The following is a 22,487-nucleotide window of genomic DNA, read 5'->3' as shown; positions in this document are numbered from 1 at the left end:
ACTAGTTGTTTCACAGGGTTACGAGCCCTAACAGCTCACTGGTCCAAACATGCAAAATCTTGGAATAATTCATTCTGCAAATCTCATATGCTCAGTCCAAGAGTCAGCACAGCGCTGCAGGACTGGGAAAGAGGTGGAAAAGATTGTTGGATCAAAAATGTTTGCCCTGGCAGCCCTCATCCGATTGCTACATCCCAATCTTTGGCTTTGAACGTATTTGTGATATGGTAAGTTTTTTTGTTAGTTTCTACACATGATACAATTTACAGTACAAAAAGAAAAACAGTGCATACACTCAAATGCATAATAAATATAATTTTTAAAATAAAAACAAGCACTCACACAAACTCTACCCATGGACATATCTACATACATACACATGTACACGTCCTAATGAAACTGGCTGGATGGCATTCTAGTGGGAAAAATTATAAATACAAGTGTAGGATTGTAAGGTTCTGAAGTGCATTGTTTTCCTTGCAGAAAGCTCTTTTTTGCTATTTTTAAAAAGATAAATGCTTATTTCTTTATAAATAATTTTTTTTTTAAAGCAACACTGACTTGTCTAATGTGGAAACACTGCACAACACAGAGAAAAGGGGGAGAACCACGAAGGAAATTCTCTTTGGGGATCCAACATTTTGTAACACCCCCCCCCCCCCACAAAAATCAGCCTCCGAAAAGAGAAAATCCCTAAAGTGCCTGATATGGTAGGGATCATTCTAGCAGCGCATACGCAAGTTATCAGAGAGGACCGCATCAGTTGGACAACAGCACCCATTTTGCATACAAGGGAGTACGAGCTGCCTAAGGTATCATAGTGTCCCAGGTACAGTAGTTCTCAATTCAAGTGTTTTCACTGGAATCAAAAAGGGCATGCAACGACGAACAAACGAACAAACAAAAATTACCATAAAGGAAGGAGCAGTTATAGTGGCACTTTGCCAGGAGCTGCTGCCCTTCTTGGCGGTCCCTTGTTTATTATACTCTTAATGTAATTAAAACAGAGAAGAAATTCAGGCTTCCACTCCCTGCCTAGACTGCATGGCCCACAAAAAGAACGTTATCAGTCAGGAGAAAGTTATCACAAAAGGAGAGGGTGCCAGGCAGATGGAAAGCCTGGAATGGTCAATATTAAGAGGCTCCAAGTTTGCCACTCCAATTGAGAGCTGAGCCCCACATGCAATTACTTTGGTTTGCCCTTCACATTTTTCTCAAAAGCATCAAGCCAGAAAATCTGGAGTTTAAATGACTGGCCATTTAAAGAATCTAACAAGCTCCTGGACTCAGAAGAAACAGGGCACACCCTTTAGTGAAGGGCAGAGAAAGGCAGAACTCAAGCAGATTTTTCAGGGTTCACAGGCTAATTATAAGCAGAATTAATAAAACAGAATCGTTAAAGGAATTAGAATCTGACAGCTATGAATTCATTGAGAATCACATTACTGTTATTTCATTTGAATGACAAGAGATGGTAGTGGTCAAAGCAAAAGTCTAGAAAGGAAGCAGAAGCTGACATCCTCTTTCTTTTTTTTTTTTTGGTTCCTAGGCCATTTTGGAAGGCCCAGCCCAGTCTTGTTCTCCTTTAAAGTGTCCTATATTTATAGAATTCCTAAATAAATAGAAGATATTAGATCACCCATCATGGTTTTTAAGCTACTCCGAGTAACAGCCATCTAAGCCGATGGCATTGTGCCTATCCTTGGTGTAGGGGCAGCTGTTCCCGTTGGGCAGGGCACTGCAGGCTGCCGTCTTGGCAGCAATACCGCAGTTCTTGAGGAGGCTGAAGCTGAAAGGGCTGATGGCGTCTTTAGGTGGAAAAGGCTTCATGGTGGAAAGGATAAGTGCCAGGCAGTCAGCAACGTCTTTGTTGGGGGCGCAAGCCAAGGCTGGGGTATGGCCTGTAAAACAAAAAGATGGTCATTCCCAATAAACCAAACATGCTATCATATTTTCTAGGTAGAATTGAAAACCACAATCACCTTGAAGACCATGTCAGCTTTATGTCAGGAACTGGAGGGGGCATCAAGGTTGCTACTATTTCCTTTTAAAAATACCTTTTTCTCCTCTCCCCCCCGCCCCACCTTCTACCAGCACATAATCAGTGGTGTGATTGCAGCTGGCCCTGAAAACAGCAACATCACAGCTCTGTTGATCTGCTGGGCATAGAGGGCATGTAAGGTCATTCCAGACCACTCTTCCCATAACCTCAACAGCACACAGAGGCCACCCTTCCTACAGGAAGAGTACCAGCAGAGTGGTGATCCGCTGGGTGTGGGTGGAAGGAATGCCAATATCCGGCCTCCGCGTCCCTTCCCACTCCTTAGGGCACAGGGGCAGGCAACACGGTGCCCTCCAGATGCTTTGGATTACAACTTCCATCAGCCCAAGTCAGCATGGCCAGCAATCAGGGATTATGGGAGCTGCAGCCCATCCCTATATTTTAAGAGATCAGCACTATAAGAGTGCATTCAGCTTTCTCCACCTCCTGGAATGGCAACCCGCCTCCCTGAGATTGGAAAACCAGGCAGACTGGTGAAATACTAGCCAGGTGGCAACACTTTGTGCCCCTGCTCATTTGTATATTTTGGAAACAAGCAGTTAACATAACTGGGAAAATCTTGTGTCAGTCTTGAGAAATCTTGATAGAATACTGACAGAAGTTGCATACGCTGAACACACAGCTAATCCGGGTCTCTCAGATTAGTCCATGTAGCCCTTGTGTCCTGCACCTGCTTCCCGCCCGGCCTCCACAGCACTAACAGGAGCTTGGGGTGGGGTGATTTAGATTAGGGAAGGACAAGGGAAGAAAGAGTTAAACATCCCCAGAGCATCATTTCCCCATCCTTAGTGCAAGGCGGCTAATTAATAAAACACCGCCAGTACTGGAGAACCTAATAATCATGAATCTCTCCTGCCATTACTAGTTTGGCCCTAAGCTCTTTCATGCTGCCATTGTATGGCATATGAAAGAGCCATTTTACACAGTGAAAGTTGCTCCAGCCTGGGAGCGGCTTGTGGCTGAAAGGCAGTAAGCAAGTATAGCACACCAAATAAAATTCATCATGTATGTGGTGAGAACCCATTCACACTACCCTCTCTTTCCAAAGTCTGCAGACATATTTTCACAGCGCTCCTGCTTACACAACTCCTGTTTAAGAGACAAAGCCCAGGCACCTACACACGAGCAGCATTTCTCTAATATTCTGAGGGAAAGCGGGTGGAGAGTCATTGTGCCTGTTGAACATCCTCAGCATCTGTTATCTTTCCTGTCCCACCACCCACTTTCCACAGAGCATGAGTGTAAAGCAGGGGAGCAGAACTTTTTTCAGTCCAAGAACTGAATTCCAAATCAGAGAAACTCTCAGGGGCTGCATTCCAGTGGTGGGCGGAGCTGAAGGCAAAAGGGGAGGGGCAAAAGCCCAAACTACCAGCATAGTTTAGCTAAAAGCTCTTATTGCCAGTAACTAAGCCTTAGGCGAGGTATTTTAGAATAGGGGAAGACAGCACAAAGGCTGGGACACCGCCAAACGATAGGTGGCTGGAGGAAAGGGGTGGTACCAGGGGAAGGGGGTGTGGCTTTCTGGGGAGCCCTGGAGGGCCAGATTTGGCCCCTGGGCTTGAGGTTCTCCACCCTTGGTGTAAAGGAATTGTTTGACCCCAAGAAAAAAGAAAAGGACAACAGAACCCAATTCATGCCATCCCTCATCCAGCTTTGAACAAGACTGCAGCCCTAACAGCTCATTCTAATCATGGGAGGGGGAGCGGAGGAGTGCACTTCCTGGCCTGGCCCCCTCCATCACCCAAGTTCTGCTACTCTCTCTGCGCTGGGGCTGACGCTCTGCAGCAGGGAGCCTGCTATGCCTATACAGGCTTCCCATGCGATGCAGATATGGACAGCAGGCTCCCTCCAGAGGACAGCCAGCCCCAACACATGGAGGGGGGTGGGGCCAGGGAGCACTTCCCACTCTCCACCTCATGCAATTTTCACTGAAGAGGACTTGTGCGATTTGCAAAAATGGTGGTGTGTGCTTGAGACATCGCAGTGAAGTCAAACTGGGAGGAAAGTGTGGCTTTTCAAATATTTTGAAACCTTTACTTGCTGAAGAAGCATTCTGTTGGAATTTGAGCATCGGTAGAGTTTCACAGGATTACACGGAATGGTAACAATGTATAAACAATATATAATTATTAAAAAACCATGATCTACCAGCCACCAGATTAAGAACATGACAGCTAAGATTAGGAATGTAGCCATGTTGAGAGCAATCTTGTGAGGGTAGACACCCTGAAAGGTGGAATAAAAATCCATTTAAATGTAGTAGTAGTAGTGATAATAATAGTCAATGACTACAACAACAATAAGAAATGGGTGGAAGATGATCTAATTCCACTTCAAATGAAAAATATAAGACATGTGCCAGATACTTACTTCTTCTAGACTGAACAGATTTCACCAAAAGATAAAGGGCCTGCCTGCACATAACAGCAGCAAATCATGGGTTAATTAAACCGCAAATCCTGGGTTAATGAACCCATGATTTGCTGGGTTGTGTATGATGCATAGAGATCACGAAGAAGAACCACAGTTAACCTAAGAACTAATGGTAGGTTAACTTTGGGTTGTTTAGCCGACCAACAACTCAAAGTGTCCAGGTTCGCACATCATTCAATAACCTAAGATTGGGCCGAATTGAAGTTGATTATGCAAAGAGGAAGTGGCTCGCATGCAGCATAGCAAATTGAAGGTTAATCAGCCCATAATTTCCTGCTGTTCTGAACTGTGAACTGTGTCACACTGTGCCGTCTCTGACCTCGCCCATCCAGAAGAACTTCAAGGTGTGAAGAATACGCACCTTCTTCATCCACAGCAAGCACAGTGGCACCTCTGCTCAGCAGAGCCTGAACAACAGAGGCCAGTCCGTTGCGAGCTGCAATATGGAGCGGCCTGTATGTTGCAGGAAGAGAAAGAAAGGGGGTGCATTACTGGACAAACCTTGGGAGAGGGAAATAGGACTTGTCTCTTGTAACTGATGGCATTTGAAGTTCATCTGACTCGTATTCCAAAAGGAGAACATAACTAAAACTACTGTCCAGAGGAGGAAAAACTTCACATGACAATTTAATCTATGGGTCAAAGATACCCCAAGTAAAACTTGAAAGCATGGCTCAGATTGCTTTTCACAACAAATGCTTATCCCATTCATTTTTAGAAGCATATGGCAGTAGTTTTTTTTTTTTTTAAAGGGAATGTAATTTGCTGTAGGCTGTTATACTGGAAGAACCACGAGACCTGGTATCATGAGTAATATTAGCAATAGCTGCCCCATACATAAATGTGTTACAACTGTCTCACAACAAAGCATTTTCCAAAAGCAGGAGTGTCTGATAAGAGCAGCCAAGACTTCCCCTTTAGAACATAGATTTCAGACAAATTAGAAGAAACTCTGGGAAGCTTTATAACCACCCAACTATCTAAAGCAGGGGTGGGGAAATGTGTGGCCCTCCAGATGGTGGTGGACTACAACTCCCATCAGCACCAGCCAGCATAGCCAATGGTGAGGGATGATGGGAGTTGCAGTCTAACAACATCTGGAAAGCCACACATTCTCCACCCCTGGTCTAAAGCCTAAGCTTTGGGGAGGGATCACAGCTCGGTGGTACAGCCCATATTTAGCGTACAGAAGGTCCCAGGTTCAATCCCTGATAACCTCCGTTAAGAAAACAAGGATTGGGGGCAAGTGTTAGGAGAAAGACTTCTGTCTGAGATCATGGAGGGCTGCTACCCGTTAGAATAAACAATATTAGGCTAGACGGACAAATCGTTAGATCTGGAATAATGCTCCTTCCTATGTAAAGCTCTATCTTGGTAAATAAGACTGAAGAAGCATTATATTGTTCCTTAATTAGGGTTGTGTAAAGTCTTTTTTTAAAAAGATGCCCCTCATTAAAAAATAACATTGCCCCATAGGGCATAATGGACATCCTTCATTTTCACAATCACTGAACGCACTATGGATGTCCTTTCTTTCACCATACCCGGGCTCCCAAATGTCCATTATTTCTGAAACTCTGACCTGGTAGTCCTACTCCTAGTTAGCGACGCTAATTCCACTGGAAGCAGCTAAAATATACAGTTCACTCCCAAATGCAGGAGACACTTGCTTTTTTAGGGCCACCTAACAAGATGCTTTTTCTTGACCCATTTCAAGATATGTACTGTGTTTTTTGGTAGAAAAGAAGATTGGGGGGAGGGAGAGAATAATTTCTTATTTTCACCAGCTGTGCAAATACTCACATCTGCAGAGCACTGTTAGTTGCATTGATAAGGCCAAGGTCTTGGGTTTCCCCCAGGATCAACAAGGCACACTTTTCATGACCCTGGAAAGAAAAGATAAATTGTTTAAAGGAACATTTTTATTTTTGAAAACAGGTATCTTTCTTAAATTGCACTCCACTCTGTGGCTTAATTCTGATGAGGAACATAATGTGGGTTCTCTCCTCCCTTCTTTTCTCATGCACAAATTCCCTGTAGCTATGGTGTGCCATGTTGCCCAAGATGGTCAAGTGATGGTTGTCATGACAAACTATAATTAGAAACAGAGGAGAGAACTGGCATGGGAGAGGGGAGGAGGAGAACACAAGCCCCCATGCATGTTTCTGATCCTCATAACAATGGGCCAGTTCACATGTAACAGCAAATCATGGGTTAATTAATTAATTAACCCGTGATTTCCCATGCACGAGCAGGAATGAGCTGTCTCCAACAACAAACCATAAGCTAACCGCTGGGTTGTTTAGCCCCTAATCAAGCCAGCACTCTGGGTTCACATGCCACACTCACAACCTACAACCCAGCCAATTGTGAGTTGCTAATTAAAAGTGGAAGCAAGCAGTGTGCTTTCCTGCTGTTATGTTCGAACCCAGTCAATGATTTGGAAGAGCAGCACATTACATCAAAAGTGGGGCTGCATAATATATTTGAAGAGGAATGTTTCTGTCTTAAACTGTGCTGCACTGCCTCCTTGTGGGAAAAACGCAAACTACATTTTGCTGCATGGGAGTGGGGAGAACACATCTTGGGAGGAGGCAATTTACTAGATATTGCTCAAGAGTGGAATAGCAGAAGGGATGGTGGCTTCTATTAAAGTTTTTTTAGCATTTGTGTATGCTGTACACAATTTATGATATTCTCAATTTTCTAAGACGGGAGCGAGCAAACCCTTGCCTACCTAGCACTTGGCCTGCACCACCAAATGATGGCACTGTACTTTTGGCCATTAAGTTAAAAAATCCTGAACTGATCCAATCCTCTGTAGCACCAAGGTAAGATGGCAAATCCAAGGCAAGCGGGGGAGAAAGAGCAAGACAGAAAAAACTCATGGCCTCTGAGGAATTCATCAAGGGATCTTGGATTTAGCACAGGACTGGGATTCTGAGAGCCTCAGCTTTCCGTTTAAAAAAACAATAAGTCTGAATCCTCATGGTTGTGCAGATACTATCTACATATTATCAAACATTTCTACTTAAGGATTCGGTGCTCACTGGGCACGCTTCTTCACCTACTTCATGGCCTCCAGTTATCATCCCCTACCCAAATACATCTTCTGCCCCCACAATTTCCCCTGCTGACAGAAATCCAAATTGTGCAGAAATTCAAATATGAAATGACTTATCAGATCTGATCGCTTTCTGACTTCCATCATTTATTTGGAAAACAAAATCTGGATTAGTTTCAGATGCAAAATATGGTTGGGTCCTGCCCATGGACCCCATTTCTCAATCCCAATGGTACAGGACCCCTTCCAGCATTAAATCTAACAGCTATACAGAAGACAGCTGCTCAAAGTGTCTCTTGCAGGTCTACTCTGTGGGTGTTATACCTTACTGCAGGCCAGGTGAAGAGCTGTGTTCTTGTTGACATCCAGCACAGTTAGATCTGCTTTTGCTCTGTACAGCAGAAACTCTGAAAATGGGTGGAGATGCAAAGTGAGAAGTGGCCAACTTTATTTATTAAAATATTTATATCCTGCCTTTCACATCAAAGGGCCCCTCAAGGCAGTTAACCACATTAAAGACTAACACAACAATTAAAAACGGCAACCTAGAAAAATCAAATAAGCAGGAGAGCTGCAACCAGGAGAGAAGCTCAGCCCAAGAACTAAGGGAGATAAATTCCCTCCACGCTCAAGGAGGCTGACTCTAAATGCCTCCTCTGAAACAATCTGGCCCTTGCCTTTCACCGGAACGCCAACAGTTAAAGGGCAAGAAGTTCAGAGTTCCAGCGCCATGGTAGAAACAACCCTATACCTCTAGCTGTTGTTAGACTACAACTCCAACCTTCCCTGACCATTGGCCATGCTGGCTGGGGCTGATGGGAGCTGAAGTCCTACAATAACTGGAGAATCACAGATTCCGCACCAAAATGTCTCGGGTCATTTCTGGATGAGGAGAATGCGAGACAGAGCACATGCAATCCAAAATGCATTCCGATTTCTCCCTAGGAAGTAACTCAAGCTGGTGCGAGTGGGGTGGGAGATAAACAACATCTAAACAGGACCTGAAGCAATTATCTCCACATGAAAGACAATTTTTAAAACTGTAGAAAACCAGCCGGAAAAAACTACTAAAGATCTGCATCATTGGAGCCAGTGTGGTGTAGTGGTGAGAGTGTTGTACTGGGAGCCGGGAGATCTGGGTTCTAGTCCCCACTCGGCCATGGAAGCTCTCCGGGTGACTTTGGGCCAGTCACAGACTCTCAGCAGAACCTACCTCACAGGGTTGTTGTGAGGATAAAATGGAGAGGATAATGTAAGCTGCCTTGGGTTCCATGCAAGAGGAAAAAAGGTGGGATATAAATGCAATAAATAATTTAGATCACAAATAGCTGAATACTAATCAGAAATGGGCTTGGCAGGAAGCGCAGCCAGATACAAGTCTCAGACCTGTGTCTGGCTATTTGAACATTTGAAAGATGCATTTTTGGTATTTTCCTGGTTTCTGCCTTTTAACACAGTTTAAGTAAGAAGACGTCAGGAAATAATAGAATTTGGTAGCGGGGATGGGGAGGTGGGGGAGAGACAGGCATAAACACAGAGGATTCACCACACACCAACTGCTGCCGTCTGGCCATTCTCAGCAGCCATCATGAGAGGGGTTCTTCCCAGTTGGTCAGTTGCATCTACCTCAGCCTGGTGGCGCAAAAGCAGTTGTAAACCATGGATGTTGTCTGCAAAGGCAGCAGCGTGAAGGGGGGTCCTGGAATAAGAAGTATCTTTAAGATTGAACTGACATGCTTTCAAGTCAGCTCCCTTCCTATATGGGATAGTTGTGAATTAAGACCTTTTCAGAACTTTCGTTCTTTGCTCAAGATGGCAGTTCTCTCTCATTTGTAGGGATGGACGAAAGTCCCTTACCTGGTCCCGCAGCTTTTTTCGGAGGGGGGGGAGGTGCTCCATTTCTCCCTCCGAAATTCTTGGTGGATGGGGAGGCGCCCTGCCCCTCCCCGCCGAAATTCTGGCCGGGGGGGAGGCGCCCCATCCCTCCCCGCCGAAATTCTGGCCGGGGGGGAGTGCCCCATCTCCCTGGCCGCGAAAGAAAAAAGTAAAGTTAAAAAAAAATGATAGGCTACGTAAAGATTTACGTAGCCTATCACGGCTTGATTTTCAAAGTCAGCCGTGATAGGCTACGTATATCTTTACATAGCCTATTACGGCTGACTTTGAAGGAAAAAAAAAAAAAGAGTGTACGCAAATGGCAGCGCCCATGGGCGCCGCCATTTGCATTCCTTATTTGGGCACGGGTAGTCTACATAAAGATTTACGTAAATCTTTTTTTTTCTTTCTTTTTTACGCAAATAGCGTTGCCCTTATTTTCGCCGTAGTCTACGTAAATCTTTACGTAGACTACCCGTTCCCAAATAAGGAACGCAAATGGCGGCGCCCATGGGCGCCGCCATTTGCGTACGCGCTTTTTCCCCCCCTTCTTCTTCAAAGTCAGCCGTGATAGGCTACGTAAAGATTTACGTAGCCTATCATGTTTTGTTTTGTTTTAACTTTACTTGGAAATGGTGGCGGCGGCAGCCGGTCGGAAGACCGGCCGCCGCTGCCGCCACCAGGACCCACCGCCGCGAGGGACATTCGCACGAGGTAAGTCCCATCCCGGGGGGGGGGGGGGGTCGGAGAATTTCCCCACCAATTTCGGGGGGCCGAATGCGTTGGCATTCGGCCTCCCGGAGATTTGTGGAGAAATTCTCCGATATCCCTACTCATTTGTAAGGGATCCTGTCATGTTTCCTTATGGGAGTTCTTCTACAACAAGGATACCACATTTTCCCTGTAGCTGAATGGCAACATTTTGTCCCTGGGAAAACACCATTCCCCACTCAATTAACATATATCCTATACAATTTTGAGTACTGTGTGAAATGTAACTTTACAAATCTCCTGAGGATATATATTGGACAGATGCTGTCACATTGAACATTGTAACTAGCCAGCAATACAACTTGTCGCAGCATCATTTCACTTCTTTAGAAGCTGAGTGCTCTCCCACTGCCTATTCTCCTAGCTAGACAAGCTGCCTGGAGAGGGTTTTTTATCCTTAAGGCAGCCTATAAATATTTTGAACAGATAGATGGACATTACAGAAGAGGTGTGGCAGCCACCAGAAACAGCTGTTCTGCACCTTTCCCCCACTGATCAGTAACACTGAGCATATACATAATGCAACACCTTCACACTCCCAATTTCCCAACCCCATTCCACTTAAAGGTCTGCTGCTTAAAGGGCTAGAAAAAGGAGTGCCATGATGTCTCATGTTTTGTTTTACTGTATGTTACTGAATGGAGAAACAATGCAGGGCTGCTGTGTTTGAGGGCAGCCACGTGTCTCTCGTAATGTTTACTTCCACTCTTAAGAAACTGGTAGTAAAGTAGGGAACTGAACTCAGATCCTTGCACACTAGATTAGCACCTTAAAACTTAACGTTTAGTACCATTTGACACCATAAGAAGAGCAGTCATGCTGGATTAGACCAAAGGCCTACCTAGTTCAGCATCTTGTTCCCACAGAGACTAACCAGATGCCCCAATGGGAAGCCCACACATGGGACTTGAAGGTGATGGCTCCCCAGCAACTGGTATTGACAGGCATAATGCCTCTGATCCTGGAGGTGACCTATAGCCATCATGACTAGTAGCCTCTCCCACCATTAAGCTTCACTGGATGACCTGGTGTTCTAGTACTACACCGGAAGCGTGAGGGGCTCTTATTTCCATCCCGCTAACAAATCCTCTAGCTTCTATGCCACTTCTTGAGGTGAAGCTTTCCATCCAAACAATGTCCTGGGCAACAATGTCTGATGAGTTACAGGAGGGGACAGTGGAGCTGGAAGTGTCCACTAATGGCAATCAACAGGATTGCACGCTCACTCACCTTCCTTTGGCATCTCTGCTATTAACAATCTTGGCACCCAATGCTTCCACAAGCATTTCAGCAGCGCCATCCTGGTTGTTAATTCTGCAGAAAGAAGAAAGTGTGAGAAGCAAATGAGTTAGCATGGCTTGGTTTTATTTTCTTCTGCAGGGTGTCAAAAGGGAGGAGAGCTGAGAACGTGGTACATCACATGCAAACAAAGGCGTGGCTCAGCAGCAGAGGCCATGCTCCGCATGCAGAAGGCCCAAGGCTCAATCCCCGGCGTTCCCACTTCAAGGGACTGCGGGCAGCAGGGCTGGGGAAGAGTGTCTACTTGAGACCCTAGAGAGCCACTGCTGGTCAGAATGGACAAAGTGGGACTGGTGAACGGTCTGACTTGGGGTGAGGCGGTCTCATAACGGCAGCCCTGGAAACGCATGGAACAGAAAGACAGGATACAGATTGAAAACCAACCAAAAAATGCCTTCTTGGTGGCTTCCCCCAACTATGGATCTCCCTCTCCCTGGAAGATCTTCCAACCCAAACTTGAACATCAGTTCAAAAGCACTTCAAGACCTGTTTGGGCTGGTTAATCCAGCAGAGATGAGAACCTTTAATAGTATTTTAATGTGACCAGTTTTTTAACTGCTGAGCCTTTAAGGTTGGGGCAGGTTATAAAGTTAAACAAACAACTCTACAGAGATGACACAATTACTCAGGTTACTCTAGAACTCAGGCAATGGCTGCTTCACAGCGTTCGCCCCTACCAAACTGTTGGTATCCTGACCACAACTCTCTTCTCAGGCAGGGCAAATGAAATAAGAGCTAAGAACTAGAGCGATCTGCTGTTCAGTCCTGCTGTCCATTCCTTGTAGAGCTTGCTGGTCCTGGGAGAGAACCACCATTGTCCTCACTCACTTGTCATCTTGCTAGAGGTGAGAGGGACGTGCTCCACAGCTGAGATGCAGCCTTCCCAACTTGTGGTCCCCAGATGCTGCTGGACTGCTACTCCCATCATGACTGGCCCTGGGGATGATGGGAGTTATAGTCCAACACCATATTTAATCTGGTTTGAAACTGGTTTACCTGTGGTGGCTCCTAGACAGGGAACCCTGGAAACTGTAGTTATAGGAGAGGGCTAAGGATCTCTGTCAAAAAATGCTCCACGCTTCATGAGACTGTGACTCTCAGGAGTGTGTGTGGGGGGCACGGCAAACTGCATGTAGTGCTAAGTGTTTATTTGTGGTGTAGTTGTAGGCTTATTTTGAATGCATAGTATGCTATATGGTAACAGTATGGCCCCTGCATCAACTTATAATCAAAAAATGAACCAGGGGAATGACGCACCTTTGGAGAGATAGTTTCTGTAGAAAGGTTGCAGCTCAGCCTCTCATCACAAAAGCAAAAATCCATCCCTATTTTTGCTTCAGCTCTCCGCTTATCATCGCATATGTACGCTCGCCCCCCCCCCCCCAATACCCCAAGGGCCAGTTGTGACTTACACTGCACAGTGCAATGGAGTAAAGGGATTTCCTTCTAGGTATGCAAATGGATTGTGTTCAAGTAACAATTCAAGACAATCTTCATGCCCTGGCAAAAGGAGAGAAGAGGCAGGAGAAATGATCAGATCACCTTCTACCTCCATGAATATTATTATGAGCAGAATCAAGAGATACCTTTGCTCGATTTGACCATTTTTCAAGTCCTTCAGATGCTCTCTAAGAACAACAAAACAGGCATAAACTGGCATAAACTGGCAAATTGGTGGGCATGAGTTTCTGCAGCTTGCTTTAATGAGCCAGGCCGTAACAGAAGCCGTATTCACATGTCACAGCAGGCCAAACATTCTGGCTTAATAAGCCTACCCAAGGGGAGTTAAAGTTGTGTCCCTGGTAACCCCAGATATTCCCAGATGCTTTGCAAGTGATGCTCAGTAAGAAGGTCAGTAATGGCAGACACGCAGTCCCGGAAAGACAGCTTGCTCATCACTACTGAATTCTCATGCAATATGCAGCTGTAGGAGATGGTTGAGTTCAAGTGAGGCCCAACAGGAATGGGCAATGCAGAGCATAAACTGATTGTACATCCTAAAACATTTAGTAGAATCATCTGCAATGTACTGAGATCCTAGAGCAAATGAGTTAAATGGAAATGAATCCCTGGGGTTAGAAACTTTTAGAAACAGTAAGATTTATGAATCCCATGCTGAGTTACCCACTATATCGGGAGTGAAGAACCTTTTTCAGCTCGAGGGTCGAATTCTATTTCGGAGAAGCTCTTGGGGGCCAGCTTCCAGTGGTGGGAGGGTTCAAAGGCAAAATGGGTCAGGGCCAAAAATACCAGCATATTTCAGCTGAAAGCTCTTACTGCCAGTCACTAAGCCCTAGGAGAGGCATTTCAACCTTTGAGAATGGAGGACTGCACAAATGCTGGGAAACCACCGAACAATCGGTGGTTGGGGGAAAGGGGCTGGGGGGAAAGGGGGTGTGGCCACCTGGGATTGGGGGTCTGAGGTTCTGCACTCCTGTAATATATGCTCAGTGTCCTACTAGTGGCTTTACTGAACAAAGTTGGACTGGCTCTCTCCTGCCACAGGAAAGGACCATTTGAATGGTGCATGGATCTCAGAATTCTTACCACTGTAAGAAGCCCAGTGCATTGGTGAGTAGCCACTATAGTCCACCACAGAGTCCAGAGGGTCAGTAGAGAGCGCTGCCTGCAGCAAGGTCCTCAGGATTTCGGAATGCCCACACACCGAGGCAAAATGGATCGGGGTCCGGCCCTTGAAATCCCGACACAATACAAAGGCATCATGGTCCAGCAGTGCTGCAAGGCAGTCTTCACAACCAGTCACAGCCTGGAAGCAAAGGATGAGAGAATGTGCCCAGCCCAAGTACTTCGAGCACCGTGCGACCATAAGGAACCTTGGCAGTGCCAGGATGGTAATGGGGAAATTTGCCTTGCGTAGCACATCAAGATCCGCAAGAGAAGTTCAGGGAGTAATTCTACTTCAGGCAAAAACCCAAGAGGCAAAAACGCTGTTGTAAAAAACAAACAAACCCTAACACTTGCAAATCACTACTGAAGCACAACAGATATTCTCTTATTAAGCAATAATTTGTAGACCATGTTAACAATAACAGTACATCCTGAAACTATAAGAAGCTGAACAGTCTTTCTATAACCTCCTTTTCCTCTCTTTCAACCTACTCCGATTAACCTCTCTTCCCACACAGATTCTAACTGCCCCTAACTGACTAGCACATGCAGCTCCTCACAAATCTTCAAATAGGATACTGCAGGCACACCCCTTGTTATCGTGTGGCCAGTATGACAAGCCAAAGATCTGGAACAGTGACTGACCCACTGTGTCTTCTGATGAGCTGAAGATCTGGAATGTTTAATTCAGTTTTAAACATCCATGACTAAAGGGCCACTTAGATTTCTCACAGCCAGCATGTGTAGAGCTCTTGGCATTAGCTAGCTTGGTAGGCCTGTGAATCCAGACGCAGTACTTCCACTCACCCCTCGGTGAAGTGCAGTCCTGCCTCTCCTGTCCGCTGCATCCACTGTGGATCCCTTCTCTAGTAAGAGGTGGACACAATCTACATGGCCGTTCATGATCGCCAACATCAACGGGGTTCTGGGAGAAAAGCAAGAATAGCTCAGGCACAGCACAACTAATAGTTATAGGGTTAAATCGGCTCATCCCCATTTTAGAGAGCTTGAGGACCTCCACTGCTATCTTTATGGAAGGGAAAGGTGGAGAGATATCAGCAACCTGATGGTTAAAATGCTGCACTGACTTCAATTCTAAGCAGGATTTGAGAAAGAAATGAGAGTTGTAATGGTCAAGTAAAGACAAGGCCCTTTATTTCTGTGTGTTGCCCTTTATATCAAAGAACAGGGGTCTCTCTTCCAGGGATTTACACTATATGGATCAGGGGAGCACAACCTTTTTCACCTGAAGGGCTGCAGTGGACATTGGTGGCATGCCTGGGGGATGCACCTGTGCATGCACACACACACGTGCAGGATTGCTAGGGGCGGGGAGCTGCTTCAGGGGTTGCTGAGGGGAGGGGAAGCTTAAGCTCAACAGACACCACAGCTTTTGTGCTGCCGTTAGTGGTGGAAGCAGCAATGCTGGCTGCTTCTGGGTCACAGGAAGGTGTAGGAGGCTTAGCTTCAGAGCAGAACCAGCAGTGTAGGGGGAGGGTCATGGGGGATGGGGGAGGAGCGGGCTTTAGCGTTGTCCCACTCCCAGCAACACCAACTGACATTACTGCTTCTGCATCACCACCAGCAATGTAGAAAGAGCAATGCTAATTGGCGAGTGGGGGGGGAGTAGTTAGGGGGGAGCATGGGGGTCACACAACATGCATCCAGGTGCCGCATATGGCCTATGGGTTGTGCACCCAATATACATGATAAGCAGAAAAGAAGAAGCCAAGGCCAGGGGAGTGCATGCCATCAGCTCTTGAAGGGACCATCAATGGCCTGAGAGGACTATATTCTGATGTCAACAAAAAAAAACCCAACCCAAAATTGTTTCTACATTTAAAAATTGTAAACTGATTTGGGTACCTTGGCAGAAAAGTGGTATAGAAATGTAATAAATAAATAAATAAATAAATAAGCAAGCAAGCAAGCAAGCAGAGCTATGTGTATTCTGCATCTGAAAAAGAATGGAGTTCTGCAAAGTATTTAAATGCCGAAAGGTCTACAAATAATTCAAATTAAGCAAATGTGCATAGTCTCTCTCTCATTCCCTCTCTCTCTCTCTTTAATAGAGAACATTGTTTGTTCTGGTTTTGTTAGGTCAAGGGGGGAGGAAGGAGCTATGAACAGCCCCCGCCCTTCTTGTTTAGCCACTATTTCAGCAAGCATTACTCATATTCTTGAAAGCATATCATTGCAGTCATATAGGCTAGAAGCTTGATCCTCCTTTAAAATGAAAGATGATACTTTCAGGAAACTGAATTTTGCGCCCAATACTTAGGTTCTGAAAGGTTTCTGTGCTCCTATGGAATCATGGCCTACACACTGCCCTGGCTATGATTATTTTCTATGGCAATTTGGCAGCCTTGAGGAACAAAGCCACCATCAGCCCTGCTTGCCTTCAGGAACAGAAGGCCTTCCAGCTTGGACAAGCAGAGGGATTAGCATACATAAATCAGTGAAAACTCACTGTCCATGGAGGTCCATGACATCTGTGATGTCGACTCTCTCCCCACTGTCAATGAGAAGATGTAGGGAATCAGTGTTCCCATAGGCAGCTGCAAGAAATGTGAGAGGAAGGACAACAGAAATAATTATGCACAGAATTCCCCTTCCCCAAATAGTTTCTCAAACGGACATTTCAACAAGGACCCAGTGAGCGCTCAAGGTTTGTTTGTTTGCAAGAACAGCCAGGAGAAGGAAAGCAAGCATCCCAACACAGAAAATGCCATGCTTTCACCTGCAGCATGCAGGGGGGTCCACTTCTTCTTTTTCTCCTTCACAAGAGCAGAAGCACCATGGCTGGTGAGCACCTCCACACACTCCGTGGAGCCCCTCTCCGTGGCAAGATACAGAGCCGTTCGCCCTTTGTGGTCCCGCACATCCAGGTTCACCAGGGTTTCGGCAAGTGTCTTCAGGGCTTCACAGTGACCGTTATAGGCCTGGAAGGAACATCAACATTTAGTTAGGTTTGCACAGCTTGCATCTTCTTAGCTGCAAGGTGTGCAGTGCAATCCTAAACGTATTTACTCAAGAGTAAATCCCACTAAGGTTGATGAGGCTACTACCTATTAAGTATGCTTGGGGTTGCAGTCTAGATGAACTGAAGAGGATTCAACATTCTGGTGTTTGCCTAGATTTTAGACGCTCTCTCCTCACTATACCAAGCATAACACTGGCACTCAAAAGATAATCGCTGTAATTGTACAGACAGCTCTCTTTACCGTATAGATACAACATACAATGCTGCAAACCCACATTTATAACAGATATACTTACAGCTAAGTGCAAAGGGCTGACAGGAATGGTGCTTTCCACATCGTCCAGGCAGTTAAAAGACATTTCCAGGAGCTACAATAAAAAGGCACAATGTCCATTTCCAATGTATCAGTGGCTCACTGGAAATGTATTAGTTTATGATCTTGCTGAAAGCGCCTTCAGGCAAAAATGTTTCTATGTTGAGACTAATCATATACCTTAATATATGAAATGCAAGAAGTGTTTTCTCACTGCAAGTACTTATACTAGGTGGTGGTCATTGTACATACCAGATTAATCTCCATATAGCTCCATTTTTATATCTGTGTTTTGCATATTGATGTGTGTTAATTTGTTGCTTCCCCTGTCCTAAAAGTTTTTGATCTCTCTATATTCAATTGTGTTTTTGTTTACTTCTTAGTTGCTCAAATGCTTGCTGTTAACATATTGTTTTTAACACTGTGGTGTACTGCTTTGGGGGGGCCCTTAGTTTTTAAATGCTCCCAGCATTATTCTATATTAGAGCGGGAGAGGGAAGAGAGAGATCGATTACATTATTTTAATATGTGGATTCTGCAAAACTTATTGGGATACTATGTCTATTGGCCATGCAAGTGTCATTCAGCTATTCAGAAAAACCTGCAATGCAAACTGATGCATAGTTAACCACCATCAAGAGTGACACTGACAGATCTTAAGATGTCTGATAAAAAGGAGCACTGGAAAAGACAAGATGCCCAAGACTCTCGCCATACCCATTGGTCCTAGACGTATGTATGTAAAGTTTTCCACTTGCCAGATACTGAGGCTGTACCACAACCCCAATTAGTTTGCCTGAAAGCTGATTTAAGAAAGCATGAAACTGGGAGAGGTTGTCCAGAGTTCTGGGGTTCAGTGCCAGCAGTATGTTGATGACACAACTCTCTCCTTTCCGTCTAAGTCCAAGAAAGCTGTTCTAGTTCTAAATCAGTATCTGATGTCAGAAATGGACTGGATTCCAATGTTTCCAATGCAGGAATCCGACTTGGATTCCTGCATTGACTTGGATTCCTGCACTGAGCAGGGGTTGGACTCGATGGCCTTGCAGGCCCCTTCCAACCCTACTATTCTATGATTCTATGGATGAGGGCAAACAAACTGAAGCTTAATCCACATGAGACAGAGATGCTCCTGGGTAGTGCAAAAACAGATAAGGCAATAGGGATTCAACCTGGGCTGCATGGGTTACGTTCCCCCTTAAGACTCAGGCTCACCGTTTGGGTGTATTTGGCCCTGACATGAATGCCCAGGTTTCAGAGGTGGCCAGGAATGTGTTTGTGCAGGCGAGGCTAGTGCACCAACTGTGCCCATTTCTAGAGATGTCTGATCTGGCCGTGGCCATACATCATCATCATCATCATCATCATCATCATTATTATTATTATTAAATTTATTAATCGCCCATCTGGCTGGTCACCCAGCCACTCTGGGCGATGTACAACATACAATAAAACAGTTTAAAACAATAAAATTCTACAATAAAAACATTTTCTAAAATACCCCACCCCAAATGCCTGCCTGAACAACCACGTTTTTAATGCACGACGGAAGCTCATTAAAGAGGGGGCATGACGGAGTTCCCTAGGGAGGGAGTTCCACAGAGTGGGGGCCACCACAGAAAAGGCCCTCTCCCTTGTCCCCACCAGTCTAGCTGTCCTGGCTGATGGGACAGAGAGAAGGCCATCCGAGGCTGATCTTGTTGAGCAGCCTGTCTGGTGCTGCTGGAGGCGCTCCTTAAGATAGGCTGGGCCAGAACCATGTAGGGTTTTAAAGGTCAAAACCAACACCTTGAATTTGGCCCGGAAAACAACTGATAACCAGTGCAACTCCTTCAGCACTGGAGTGATGTGACCTTGCCGGCGGCTGCCTTTAATCAGGCGAGCCACCGCGTTCTGTACCAGCTGCAGTTTCCGAACCGTCTTCAAGGGTAACCCCACATAGAGCGCATTACAGTAGTCTAAACGAGAGGAGACCAGGGCATGTACTACCGATGGGAGCAGATGGTCGGGAAGGAAGGGGCGCAGCCACCGTATCAGATGGAGTTGATACAGCGCTGTCCAGCTCACAGCTGACACCTGAGCCTCCATGGACAGCTGGGAGTCCAAAATGACCCCCAGGCTGCGGACCTGGTCTTTCAAGGGTAGCCGTACCCCATTCAACACCAGGTCAACATCCCCCAACCTCCTCTTGTCTCCCACCAAAAGTACCTCAGACTTGTCAGGGTTCAGCTTCAGCTTATTCCTCCCCATCCAGCCACTCACCGTCTCCAGACATTTGGACAGGGATTCTACAGCCAACCCTGGTGAAGATTTGAACGAGAGGTAGAGCTGCGTGTCATCCGCATATTGATGACACTGCACCCCAAACCTCCTGATGATAGCCCCCAGCGGCTTCACACAGATGTTAAATAGCATCCGGGAGAGGATGGAACCCTGTGGCACCCCACAAGTAAGTGGCCATGGGTCCGAAACCTCCTCTCCCAGTGCTACCCTCTGGTACCTGCCGGAGAGGAAGGACCGGAACCACCGCAATACGGTGTCTCCAATGCCCAACCCCTCCAGGCGGTCCAGGAGGATACCGTGGTCAACAGTATCAAAAGCCGCTGAGAGGTCGAGGAGAACAAGGAAGGAGCATTCACCCCTATCCAGAGCCCTCCTCATATCATCTACCAAGGCGACCAAGGACGTTTCTGTCCCATGCCCAAGCCTGAAGCCCGACTGAAATGGGTCTAGATAATCAGTTTCTTCCAAGTGTGCCTTCAACTGCACCGCCACCACCCGCTCAATCACCTTGCCCAAAAATGGCAGATTTGAGACTGGGCGAAAGTTGTTCAGAACTTGAGGATCCAAGGAGGGCTTCTTTAAGAGCGGTCTTATCACTGCCTCCTTGAGGGCTGATGGCATCACTCCCTCCTCAAGGGAGGCGTTCACCACCGCCCTGATTCCCTCACCCAGTCTCTCTCTGCAGCCCATAATGAGCCAAGATGGGCAAGGATCAAGTAAGCAGGTGGTCGGCCGTACAGATGAAAGCACCTTGTCCACTTCATCAGGAGGAAGAAGCTGGAACCGATCCCACAAAACCAGTTTGCCACAGGCCGCCTCTTGCTCACTAACTGTATCCACAGCGTGCAGAGTAACACACCTAATCTGATCAATTTTATCTGCAAAGTGCCTTGCCAAGGCCTCACAGGAGGCCTTAGAATGCTCCAGTGGTTCCGCGGCCACAGGACCGACCAGGCTCCGGACCACTTGGAACAGCCTCCTGGGACAGCACTCTGCAGGCACGACAGAGGCAGCATAATATTCCTTTTTTGCTGCCTTCACCGCCATGTGATAGGCTGAAGATACAGCTCTAGCCCATGTCTGATCGTCTTTGGAGCGAGACTTCCGCCACCAGCGCTCTAGCCGTCTCACCTCCTGTTTCAGAGCTCGTAACCGCGGAGTGAACCATGGTGCAGTCTGAGCCCTGTTCAGGGGGAGAGGGCATTTCGGAGCCACCCGATCTAATGCCCCAGTGATTGCGGCATTCCAGCCACCCACCAGGGTCTCGACCGAGTGGCCGTTGGCGTGCCCCAGAGAATCCCCAAGCACGTTCAGGAATCCATTTGGATCCATAAGACGCCTGGGGCGGACCATTTTAATGGGTCCTCCACCCCTGCGGAGGGGTTGTGGAACTGAGAAGTCCAACGTCACCAGATAGTGATCTGACCATGACAAGGGGGTGGTGGATATACCCCCGACTTCCAGATCACTCCCCACTTCTCCAGAAACAAACAAGGTCTAGTGCATGACCGGCTACATGGGTGGGCCCAGTTAGAATATGGTGCAGCTCCCAGGAGGCCATGGTCTCCATGAAGTCCCGAGGTGCTCCTGTGAGGATGGCCTCCGAATGTACGTTGAAGTCCCCCAACACCAATAAGTTAGGGGACTGTACACGCACATCAGAGACCACCTCAAGAACCTCGGCCAGGGAGCCAGTCGTGCAGCGGGATGGACGGTACACGAGCAGAATCCCCAGACTGCCCTTCGGGCCCAACCTCCAGTACATGCACTCAGCAACCTTGGTCTCCCGGAGAGGGGGTCTGGTGAAGACCCAGGACTCTCGGTAGATAACAGCCACTCCCCCTCCCCGATCCCCAGCCCTCGGCTGCTGTGCATATGAAAATCCAGCTGGACACATGGCTGCAAGGGTTGGAGCAGCAGCCTCGGCCAGCCAGGTCTCCGTAATACATGTCTTAGTTACATCCCGTTTGGACTACTCTAATGTGCTCTGTGTGAGACTGTCTTTGAAAAGTGTTTGGAAACTTCAGCTGGTCCAGAACGCTGTGGCCAGATTGGGGCCAGTTACAGGAAGCACATGACTCCCTTATTACAACAGTATCACTAGCTACTGGTCTGTTTCCGGACAGAATTCAAAGTGTTGGTTATGATCTATAAAGTCCTATATGGCTTGGGACCAGGCTACCTGAAAGACCACCTTCTCACACACAAGTCTGCCTAGGTCTTAAGATCTTTGGGAGAGGCCCTTCTTTTGATACCACTGCTTTCAGAAGTGCCTTTGGTGGTGACCCAAGACAGGGCCTTCTCAGTGGCTACTCCCAGGCTCTGGAACTCCATGTTCAGGAAGGCTAGGTTGGTTCCCTTTCTGTTGTCCTTCCACCAGCAGGTAAAGGTGTTTTTATTTAGGCAGGTCTTTGGCATTTAGCCTGATTTGTGGCTGAAGGGATTTTTAAATGGCTGGTGCTGTTTATTTCTTTTACTGTTGTGTTTTAATCTATTTGTTTTATTGTTAGCCACCTTGAGTGCAATTTTTTGGCAGAAACGTGAGCTATTAAATACATAAATAAATAAATGACTCAATTCCTCAAACCCCAATTCAAGCTTACCAACTCAAGGTTCTGTCTGTTGCCATAGGCAGCTGCGTAATGAACAGCAGTGTATCCCTGCTTGTCACGGAGAGATGGATCAGCACCATTATCCAATAGGAACTCTAAACAACTGAAATGCACATAATTAGGTTAGGCCAGAAGCTGCATCACATGCATGTAAAGGACCTAAA

General features: G+C 46.5%; 1 protein-coding gene across 3 annotated transcripts in view; it reads right to left on the bottom strand.

Annotated features, from left to right (window-relative positions):
- Positions 1 to 1,488: 1,488 nt before the first annotated feature.
- ANKRD52 (ankyrin repeat domain 52) overlaps positions 1,489 to 22,487 on the bottom strand; it is a 66,812-nt gene continuing 45,813 nt past the window's right edge. For all 3 annotated transcript variants that reach the window (XM_084837078.1, XM_084837077.1, XM_084837079.1), the window contains 13 exons: positions 22,315 to 22,426; positions 17,412 to 17,483; positions 16,873 to 17,074; positions 16,603 to 16,690; positions 14,940 to 15,057; positions 14,052 to 14,271; positions 12,917 to 13,004; positions 11,436 to 11,519; positions 9,113 to 9,258; positions 7,884 to 7,966; positions 6,299 to 6,381; positions 4,857 to 4,948; positions 1,489 to 1,901 (listed from right to left, as the gene is read on the bottom strand). In XM_084837078.1, coding sequence (XP_084693204.1) covers positions 1,657 to 1,901; positions 4,857 to 4,948; positions 6,299 to 6,381; positions 7,884 to 7,966; positions 9,113 to 9,258; positions 11,436 to 11,519; positions 12,917 to 13,004; positions 14,052 to 14,271; positions 14,940 to 15,057; positions 16,603 to 16,690; positions 16,873 to 17,074; positions 17,412 to 17,483; positions 22,315 to 22,426 — 1,633 coding nt within the window. In that variant the 3' untranslated portion in view covers positions 1,489 to 1,656. The remainder of the gene's footprint in view (positions 1,902 to 4,856; positions 4,949 to 6,298; positions 6,382 to 7,883; positions 7,967 to 9,112; positions 9,259 to 11,435; positions 11,520 to 12,916; positions 13,005 to 14,051; positions 14,272 to 14,939; positions 15,058 to 16,602; positions 16,691 to 16,872; positions 17,075 to 17,411; positions 17,484 to 22,314; positions 22,427 to 22,487) is intronic.

The sequence above is a fragment of the Heloderma suspectum genome, chromosome 2, assembly GCF_057233095.1.
Source record: "Heloderma suspectum isolate Gila_16-S chromosome 2, 16-S_ref, whole genome shotgun sequence".
In the NCBI taxonomy this organism is placed as follows: domain Eukaryota; kingdom Metazoa; phylum Chordata; class Lepidosauria; order Squamata; family Helodermatidae; genus Heloderma; species Heloderma suspectum.
The sequence above is the reverse complement of the archived record's forward strand: the minus strand, read 5'-3'. Positions and strand labels throughout refer to the sequence as shown.